This window comes from Terrapene carolina, unplaced genomic scaffold (genome assembly GCF_002925995.2).
Source record: "Terrapene carolina triunguis isolate 2854851 unplaced genomic scaffold, T_m_triunguis-2.0 Scaffold68, whole genome shotgun sequence".
Taxonomy (NCBI): Eukaryota; Metazoa; Chordata; order Testudines; family Emydidae; genus Terrapene; species Terrapene triunguis.
Window position 1 is genome coordinate 41,625,816 of NW_020664419.1, and position 10,890 is coordinate 41,636,705.

The 10,890-nt window shown below is 44.7% G+C and overlaps 1 protein-coding gene across 1 annotated transcript; it reads right to left on the reverse strand.

Moving 5' to 3' along the window:
* Nucleotides 1-1,829: 1,829 nt before the first annotated feature.
* On the reverse strand, nt 1,830-10,075 carry CAV2 (caveolin 2). The gene is made up of 3 exons (XM_026648954.2): nt 9,862-10,075; nt 9,127-9,314; nt 1,830-3,375 (listed from the first exon to the last, which is right to left on the reverse strand). The coding sequence occupies exons 1-3, from the start codon at nt 10,009-10,011 to the stop codon at nt 3,225-3,227; spliced, it is 489 nt and encodes a 162-aa protein (XP_026504739.1). The 5' UTR covers nt 10,012-10,075; the 3' UTR covers nt 1,830-3,224.
* Between the last annotated feature and the right edge of the window lie 815 nt (nt 10,076-10,890).

Sequence of the window (10,890 nt, forward strand, 5' to 3'; positions counted from 1 at the left end):
AGTGGGGCAGGGATAAGGGGTTTGGGGTGCAGGCTGTCCTGAGGCTGTGGCGGGGAGAGAGGACTCCCCCTAGCCCTCTCTCTCTGCAGCAGCACCTGGACTGGGGGAGAGCTTCTCCCCGCCATAATAGCTCTGGGGCTGGGGGAGGGTCACCTCTCCCCACCACAATAGCTCCAGGGCTGGGGGAAAGACGCCTCTCCCCACCACAGCCCCTGGGCTGCGGGAGTCCTCTCTCCCCGTTGCAGCCCTGGAACTCGGAGGGAGAGGTGTCACTTCTCACCACGCCGCAGCCCGGGGCTGGGGGAGTTAGGTGACAACCCTTGGTGGTCTCTGCATGGCTGCACACGTGTGCACCTTAGAGGGAACTTAGGTCCTACATTTCTATGATTCTTTCCTCCTTTTTCATAACACTGATCTTTCAAAATTTAGAAGATATATTTTACATGACCAAAGAAAACCCAAAACCTGACAGTTTTTTTAAGGATGGAAGCAACACTTTTATAAGCAGAGGTATACCTGCTCCAGAGAAAGTTATTGGTCCTAAAATAGAAAAACAAGACAGCTTATAACTATATATACTTTCCTTAATGAGATGTTCTTCATTACAAGCTTGCTTTTGTCTTGTGATGTAGTTACAGTAATGGTGAAAAAAATCAATTAGTGATGAATAATGTACAGACTGGCCAAAATCTAAGACAGACCCAACCCAGATCAGTCTTCTAGATTCTCTTTGGCAGTTTAGAGGCCTGCTGACTTCAGCAAGCTATTTTTAAGAATGCACGTATCCATTAGCATGTGACCAAGAGCAAATCAGTTGTCACTGGGCCTCAATCATAAAGTTTGGATCCAGAGCTGAACTTCCTCAAAGCTTAGTGCTATTCATTGATGGGGTACTGGTTCAGCACATTTCAGAGATAAGGACTACAGCTGGTCACCAATTTTCTGTCAAAACCTTTTTGATGCAAAATAGCTTTTTCAACAAAATGGACTTTTTTTGTGTGAAAAATATGCAGGTAAAAATGTGCAGGTATTCACTGAAAAAACAAAAGGTGAAAAATTTTGGTTTTTGATTGTCAAAAAGTCAAAAATATTTCTGTTTTTTGACAAAAAAATCTGAAAATTTTTGAAGAACATATTTTCATTGAAAATTTTAATTGGGAGGGGGTGGGAATTTCTGACTAGCGCAATAGGGACCAGCTATGTGTATTAAGATCCAGATTTGAATGTGAAAGTGTGCAGTTCTAGAACTTTGGTTTGAGTCCTTCTCCAATTGCTACCTATGGAAAACGTGCATTTTTGAAGTACAAAGACTACATAATGTATACTAGTTCATTTACTACTGAGTGGCGAATGAGAATGTTTTGCAGCTCATTAAATAAAGCTCTGTTTCATATGCTATGAAATTTGTGTACTATTTTTTCCCCCCAAAAATCATTTGGCATGTAGCCAAAGTACCTCAATGGGAAGTCTATTTTAGAGAATATTAACATGATTTTCGAAGAAAGTATTCTGTCTTACTTGCTAAGTTTGAACTTACGAGTGGTTCTAAATCTTACATAGGGAGACAAATTCTCTACTATTGTAAATGGGTGAAACATCACCAAGATCAGTGGAGCTGTGTCCATTTACACCATCTTTTTCCTACCATATGATAGTGTAAAGTTGCACAAGGATCCTACATTCATTTAAAAGAAAAGTTTTTTAAAATGATTTAAATATTGGTCATCTATCTAACCAAGACAAAAAAAGATGACTGAGTAAATTGGGCTACCAAAAATAGAGAAAGCTAATTTTTTATTATTTTATTACATACCTCATATATGATAAGGAATGCATGACATTGCTTCAGAGGAAAACATATTGCACCATATTATAAACATTTTACAGTTTTAACTTGTTTATCTGCATTTATATAAATCAGTAGCATTTACCCCATTATAAGATCAATATAATTTTCATGTACCTTTGTTTACACGCTATTCTGGTTTATAAAGCTGTATTAAGTGCAGGAGGGAAAACTATCCTTTATAGTTAGACTTTAAAAGTAATAAGCAAGCATTTACCAGAGTCAATTAAATGTGTGGAGAGAACTGGACAAGCATACTAAATATGCCTACTTGCTTGAAATGAGAGAATGCTTTCCACTTAATCAAAGTGCCAGAATAGTGTATATTATTTTAAATATCACAATGTTGCTGATAATACACAGAGATAGGCAAGGCTGCGTTTATTACAGCCTGTTTTTAATTAAAAAAATGAACAATTCTCATAAACATATATTTCAAACTCCTTTGCATAATCTTGTATGAAAACATTTGTGTGCACTGCTTTTACATTCAATTACGAAAAAAATATATACTTGGTATATTTGAATTGCACAACAGCATTTCCAAAGATCTGCATAATCTAGTCAGTAAAATCTCACCAATCTAATTTAATCTTCTGCAGTGTCAAACTTCTTCAGCATAATAATTCCGCAAGTATACAAATGCTTTAGAAATAATGCTTGAAGGAAAACTGATAAAGTAACATTTACATAAATACAAAATATACAGCAAAATTAAAATCTCATTAAATAAAATATATAGATTAGCTGATTGTCTCAAACCATTAGCTAACACTTTATTTTAAGGGGTAAACTTTGGGGAACTTTTCTCCATTGATATATGGGAGATTTACAAAGCAGTAATGGGAGCTGAGTGAATATTACCCATGCACAACAGTACTGTATCATGCAGGGAGTTGCAGGCACAACTCCTGCTGACAATGAGAACTGAGCATACAACCTTCCATGTATTATGCTGAATAGTGGGCCAGACCCATCTCTGAAATCCTAGAAGTGAGTTTGGCCCAGTATATCACATCACTACTAATTTCACTAGTATTCAGAGTAACACCACCAGCCACAGCAATTTTCTGCGATACTATTGTGGTGGTCACATATACCTCCACATGAATTTTTCTGCAACCTGGCAATCAATGTACCATTAAAATAAAGTGTTGCCAAAATACCCCACATTTTTTCTGTTTAAAATAGTTAGATATGAAAATAGTCAAACTGATCCCCTGAAAGTAAATGATTTTTTTTTTAAATAATGTATCCCCATTTTAAACTAGCTATTTTAATCCCATCAGTTTTGGAATGAATGATAAGTGCACCTATGTTACATTAGCAAAGAGGCATACCACCATCTAAGACTACAGCAGAATTGTATCCCTGATGTTTACTCTTGGTCCAGGCGTATGTTGACTGTAGAAAAGCATCGGCCTAGGCTATGAAATAACGGTGCAATAAGAACATCCGTCACACTCTTCCATACAGTCTGCACTGAAGGCAAGACCATGAGGCAGGTCTTTACAAAAGGCATCACAATCCTAGAAAGGAGAAAGGAGAAGATTTGAGGATTACTACTACTATAGAATAATGGATTTGCCACTCAATCCTTGTTTACATTTATTAACAATGGAATCTTATTTAACCAAAAAGGTTTCAGAGACATTTAAAACCTTCAGAAAAATGGGAGTTTGGCTATGTTGAGAAGCAACATATGGTGTACATTGTGCTAAAGGGATGTGACCTATCTTCATTTATTCAGGCATTTCAGTAAGCTAGAAGTCATTTAAAAAGGGTGTTCAGTGTAGATAAAAAACAACGTAGAAATGATTTATGTAATGTTGAACTGTGATTTTAAAGTGCTTTTCTAAAAGGCTGTGCCATAGAGCAATACTAAATGTTTGTCTGCTTGGGTTCTCAGCCATTATCAAATCAAGTCCAACAATGCAAACAGAATACTAATATGTCTATGTTGCACTCTCAGCTAACCCAGATGGATTTAAACAAGAATAGTTCTTCTAAAACCTTCCCTTTCTTTGTCTCTGCTGAAACAGCAAGTAACGTACATACCATATAGAACTTTGAATGCTACTGGAATAATATGCATGTAGTATAAGAGGGTATGCTACACTCTACAGTGTGGCTATGGTTATGTACAGTTCAACTGTGTATACAATTTATTATGACTATAGTATATAGTGTGCTGCATGTCATTTGCTAGATAAATTGTGCCTCCTCTTCTGTTCACTAATTTTCCATGAGTCGCTTATGATTTTCTCTACATTATCTGATAACATTATTTGCTGAATAATCTAGTGCAATTTAAACCTTCACCCCAAATCCTATGGGGGAAGCTGCATCAGGAGTGGGGTGGGGGGAGAAGGAAATCACCCCTAATGGACAGGCAGTGGTAAAGCTGCAATCCTTGGGCAGAACCACTGGCAAGGGCAGCAGTAATAGTAACAGAATCTGCCCTTCAGGGGAGATGTCTTACTACTGCCCCCCCACAGGTATTCTGGAAGAATCCTCTCCTTGGCTGGCCCCTCCTACTTTCTGGGGGCAACAGGACTGCTCCAGGCTCTACAGTGGAGTGGGCTGCAGGCAGTTTGAGCCCCTCAAACTCCCCTCAGAGCAGTGGGTATGTCCACATTGCATCTGAGAGCAAGGCTCCCAGCCTGGGTCCACAGTTTTGCGCTAGCGCTCTAAAAATTGCTGTGTAGACAGTGCGTCGAGGTTATGGCTGGGGGAGGAGCTCGGGGTCTCAAGCCCCCTCCAGCCAAAGCTGTAACATATACCCAGCTATTTTTACAGTGCTAGCATGAGCCCCGCAAGTGAGAGTTTGTGGGCTGGGAGGTTTGCTCCAAGATGCAGTGTAGACATGCCTAGTGGGAACACACAGCCATAGTTCCCAGCAGTAAATCAAACCCATTGGCTTAGAATATAATCAAAGTGATAGTGAAGACTCATAACAGAGGTGTTGATAAGACTCAATAGGGAGTCACAAGAAGACTCCCTGCTGCCCAATGTAGAATGTAATATGTGAACCAACAGACTAGAACCTCAAAGATCCACTCCCTACAAACTGGTTGGTGGGGAGGGAAAGGCAGAGAGAGAAACAACATCTCCTCCTTTTCATTCCCTGCAGCCAAGAAGTGGGTAGAGGGGTGAGGGAGGACAGACAACTCTCACACTGAGACAACACAATGTCAGGACAGTTCAGTGGCTCTCAGATTCCATTAATTCAGTGAGGATGTGGCTTTTCAGCGCTCATGATTTTGTGGTCATCGAGGTTGAGTACCACAGCTATAAGCCATAAAAGAGAAATGTGAAAGGTGACAGATGTCCACTTCTTTGCATCTTGGTCATTGACTGTGTACCGTAGCAAGTGATGGATGGAAATTCAGGCCGTGATACAGAATAATGCCAAGCACCAGCAGCTCCAAATGAGGTCAAGGCATGAAGCTTGCTGGGACTTGGAAATCTCTACACGGGCAGAGGGGAACTTTGCTTTGCAACCTGGGAGAGGATATCTGTGCATGCTACACTAGCATGGAAGGTTCCCCAGAGGGAGTTGCAAGTCCTCAGCTTTTCTCACGGTTAGGACCTTAATGAACAATCACCAGGACATTTTTAGAAAAAAAGTGTAGGGCCAAATTCTGCCATGAGTTACACATGACTTACACTTCTAGGTGGTTGCACACATGTAACTCGGAGCAATATTTCATCCCTGATCTATAATAAGGGTCAGAATTTTGAGTGCATCACTTGGAACACTGGTATTGACATAGCACAACCTAGTCATAAAACAAACCACTTCAACAGAAAATTCAAGCTCCAGTTTAAAGATATTTTTTAAAGTTTACTCAGGATATTCACAGGGAGCTTCTAAGAGTTGGTGTGACAAGTTTTCCACAACTTATAGTCTGTAGCATGAGAGAAATAAATCACTACAGGCAAAGGAATGCAGAGAAGTAACTTTGCTCCAAGGAGCTCATATACAGGTCACTAAACTGTTGGCTGGCATTGGCACAGTTTCAGACTGTCTCATTCTTACCAGATAGTGTAACTATGGAGACTGGCTTAATGCACCCAGTATGAGGGAGGGTCCAGAATGTGTTACTTTTTAATAGGGAAAAAAAAGTAAGTGTAAATCAAACCACACTGTTGGTATTTTTCTCATTTACTTTTCTTTCTCCTCCCCCACTCCCATTACATGATGTATAATATCCTGCGTCTTTCTTTAATGTTATCCCAGCTACTGAGAACTAAAATCTGCTCTCAGATCTGGGATGCACAACTGTTGCTGAAATCCTGGGGAGTTCTAGGTGAGTGAGCAATGCCAGGCCAGGCCTAAGTGGATTTTTAGTGTGCCAATATAGTTACAAAAACAGTACTATGCATGTCTATAGCACTTTCTATCTTCAAAGTGTTTTACAAACAGCATGGAATTTAGCCTCATAAACGACCACTCAGTATAATTGGCTCAGTTTGATGGATCAAGAAACTGAGGCATAGAGACTCTGATAGCTCCTCCTGCAGCCAGTTACATGGGAGGGAGAACTCACAATCTGTTAATGGAGTTTTCCTGGAATCGTTCCAGGGAAGGAGGGTTTGAATGGAATTCCCCTCCTCCCACCCACAAAACAAGCAGCAGGTATGTTCGTAAGCCCAGTGGGATTCCAAAAGAAGCCAGTACTATATGTTTGGAAACCCTATGCCTCCACTCCATGCCAGCTCTGGGGTCTCCTGCCCCATCACCAGATCCTGGAAACACAGCTGCATTCAAATCCATGCTCCCAGGAATGTGGAATGGGCAGACAGTGCTACACAGACCTTTTCAGAGACTCAAGCTTCACTATTTTTGGGTTGAAGCTGGTGTGGGAAAACTGGATTTAGCTGGTCTTTGTCTCCTACTAGAATTGGATCCTGGCCTAGACAAATTGAGTGACCTAGACAAATTGGAGGATTGGGCCAAAAGAAATCTCATGAGGTTCAACAAGGACATGTGCAGAGTCCTGCACTTAGGACAGAAGAATCCCATGCACTGTACAGACTGGGGACCGACTGGCTAAGCAGCAGTTCTGCAGAAAAGGACCTGGGATTACAATGGACGAGAAGCTGGATATGAGTCAGCAGTGTGCCCTTGTTGCCAAGAAGGCCAATGGCATATTGGGCTGTATTAGTAGGAGCATTGTCAGCAGATCGAGGGAAGTGATTATTCCCCTCTATTCAGCACTGGTGAGGCCACACTTGGAGTATTGTGTCCAGTTTTGGTCCCCCCACTACAGAAGGGATGTGGACAAATTGGAGAGAGCCCAGCAGAGGGCAACGAAAATGATTAGGGGGCTGGGGCACATGACTTACGAGGAGAGGCTGAGGGAACTGGGGTTATTTAGTCTGCAGAAGAGAAGAGTGGGGGGGGGGGGGATTTGATAGCAGCCTTCAACTACCTGAAGGGGGATTCCAAAGAGGATGGAGCTAGGCCGTTCTCAGCAGTGGTAGATGACAGAACAAGAAGCAATGGTCTCAAGTTGCAGTGGGGGAGGTGTAGGTTGGATATTAGGAAACACTATTTCACTAGGAGGGTGGTGAAGCACTGGAATGGTCTCCCTAGGGAGGTGGTGGAATCTCCCTCCTTTGAGGTTTTTAAGGCCCGCTTGACAAAGCCCTGGCTGGAATGATTTAGTTGGTGTTGGTCCTGCTTTGAGCAGGGGGTTAGCTAGATGACCTCCTGAGGTCTCTTCCAACCCTAATATTCTATGATTCTGGGTAGGGTAGGGATGGAGCCAGAGGTAGCTAACTCTTCTACACCCCACCCAGGGTATAACAGGAGATGAGAATGAAAGTTCTCCTCTGTACTCTTTAGTGAAGGAAATAATTAGGCCCATAGAGAGACTGAGGCCAAAATCTTCAAAATTGGGTGCCTATGGTTAGACACCTCTATCTCAGAAGTGCTGAGCCACTGCAGCTCCTGTTAAAGTCAATGGGGATCACTCACATGAGTCGGATTTGACGCTGTAACTGATTTTCAGAGACCTAATTCTGTAAAACTCATGTCTGCATTCCACTGCATGGAAGTCTATACAAGAGGTGCTTCTGTGGCACAGAAACCTAGAACAGTATTAATGAATTGGGGCTTATTAGACTACACCATCTTTAGATGTTTAAAGAGCTCGAAAGGTCTCACTGTTAAACTCCAGCTATCCATGCCTGAAAGCACGTTCTGATAATGGAAATCTTGTCTAAAACTAGTATGTAAAGAAAATCTTGGTTTGTGGGCATGGTACTGGGCACTTGGTCATCCTACTCCTTTCACCTACCTTGGCAGTCAGATGGATTCCCAACTTCCCCTTATGTAGCCCTTTCATCTCCAGCCCCCATTTTTTTCCCCTTCCATCCACCTCCACAATCTAGCTGCCTCTCTGTTCTGAAGATTCTCCAAACCATTGCCAAAAATGTAACAAAGTACATCAGCTTCCTTGTGAGCTTCTAGAGCTACTGTGTCCGCCTGTGGAACTGGGCGTGTGGCCAGGATCAGACTGCCTGAGCTCAGCAGGGGGTCCCTTTCCTGGAGGTGCCCACGGTACATTGCATTGCACTTTGTTATGACCATGCCTCATGTTCAAAGGCAGAGGCAGCAGCTTTAGTGGCAATAGCAAAGATAAGATGTACCCTACGGTTATTTTTTTCAGCAAAGGTGGCATGGGAAAGGAGGAGTAGCTAGCTCGACTGAGTAGGGGACTGGGTGCCAAACTGATGAGAAAAAGTTGCAGTGGGAAGGAGGGAAACATGGCCCTCCTACCCAGCTGGCAGAATACCTCTGTCAAGCCCTTATATTAAATACCCGCGATTAAGCAATCTGCATAGTCCAATAAACTAAATCATCATCATCATCATCATCATTATTATTTATATCACAGTAGCATCTAGAGGCCCTACCCAGGATGAGGGCCCCATTGTGCTAAGCGCTGCACAAATCCAAAGTAAGAAACAGTCCATGTCCCAAGGAGCTTGCAAACTAAATAAACAAGACAGACCCAGGGTAGAAGAAATTGTTACAGATGGGGGACCCCAGGCACAGAAAGCTCATTACTGTCACTTTAAAAACACCGTAAATACTCAAATCAGCCTAAATTTACTAGCTGTAGAGGTGACTATGGCTAGTTAGTATCTATGGCAACATCATAAGAATTGTTCATTCTCCCTTGTGCATAGAGACTGAATTTATAGAGGCACTTCTTTACTGTATATGGATATTAATGTTTCAGGAGGAAGGCAATAAATTTACTCACCAGATGTGCAGACAGCTGAGTACTGCAAAGACAATTCCTGCAACCAGAGCCAGTGGGATAGCAAGGAATAGAGTCAGGAGCTTGTACAGCGCGTATTTGCTGAGCTCAAAGAGAGCGTGGCTGCAGATCCAAACTTTGTCAAAGGAGTGAAATGATGCAGGCTCTGCTAGGACATCCTCAAACCCTAGCTAGAACGACAGAAAAAACACCCCCGCCCCCAAGCTAAATCAGCTTCTGTCTCCAACGGCAATTGCAATGATACAACGCTGGGGATGAAGAGGGAACTATACTGGAATTTTTGTTGCTGATGGGAAAGAAACGGAGCAGGTTGCACTCGGCTTGGTTAAATACCCCTGCCCCCAGGCTTCACAGCGCAGAGTGACTTGGCTAGAGGCCGCACCAGGGAAGTTCGGATTGTAATAATTCAGCTCAGCCTGAGCCTGACCTGCACAGGTGTGCGGGCAGGCCGGGCTCACGGGGGATCGGGCAGAGACACCCCCCCCGCGATTTTTGTGTTGCCCCGTTTCAAACAACAGCACGTAGTTAAAACATATTCTTAGGCCCGGGCTCCTGGGGAGAGAGAGGGAGGGGCCCGATGCCGGCCACGGGGGCTGCAGCGCGGCGGCTAAGGGAGAACGCAGCCCCCTGCTTTGCAAGGAGCCAGCGGCCAGGAGGCGAGCAGGGAGCGGCGTGCAGGTGGCCGCCAATGCAGCCCTAACCCCCGCCCCCCCTCACCTTCAGGTGGGTGTTCAGCCCATGCGGGTCTCTGTCGAGGCCATTCTCCGCCCGCTTCTCCGGGCCGGCTAGCGCGGGGCCGCCGGGGCGCCCGAAGCTGTCCTCGGCCATGAAGATCTTCGTGTCTCCCGTCTCCTTCTCCAGCCCCATGGCGGCTCCGCTGGTGCGCTGCCTCCGGGGCCCCCCTGCCCGCTGGTGGCTGCCTCCGGCTGGGCTCCGCGCAGCCTGGGCTTGGGTGGAGCCCGGCTGGCCCGGAGCCCCGCCCCGGAGAGCGCCGCGCCCGCCAGGAGCTGCTCCGGCGCTCTGACCGCGCACGCTCCATCCCGCAGCGAGCCCCGCCGGGGGAGACGGAAGGGACCGGGGGCGCAGCGATCGCCCCGCGGAGGACTGGGGCTGCCGGGCTTGCAGCAGCGGAAGGCGAAACCCGCGGGCCGGGATGCTCGGCGGCAGGGGTGGGTTCCCGCGCTATCTGCACGGGCCCCGCGCGTGTCGGTGCCGGGACAGAGTTTTGGTGCAGCTGGAGTTTGCTGCGCTTCAGTCCAGAGGCAGTCCCCTTAGGTGCCCAACCTCTGCATTTGCCACATAAGGGGAGAGATGATCATGTCACCGATACAGTGTACATCCCCGCGTGGTCAGTCATTTTAGAGCCTCAGCATTTAAGAACATAAACGTGAATTGCCAGCCTGGCTCAGACTAGATGGTCCATCTAGCCAGTATCCTGTCTTCTGACAGAGGCTGATGCCAGAAGAACAGGGCAATTATTGAGTGATCTATCCTCTGCCTTCCAGTCACAGCATCTGACAAGTCAGCGGTTTTGGGACTCCTAGAACATGGGGATACATTCCTGACTGTGGTCACTAATAGCCATGAATCGACCTATCCTCCATTAATTTATCCAGTTCTTTTTTGAACCCGGTTATAGTTTTGGCCTTCACAACATCCCCTGGCAGTGAGTTCCACAGGTTGGCTGTGTGTTTTATCTGAAGAAGTACTTCCTTTTGTTTGTTTTAAACTTGCCACCTATTAATT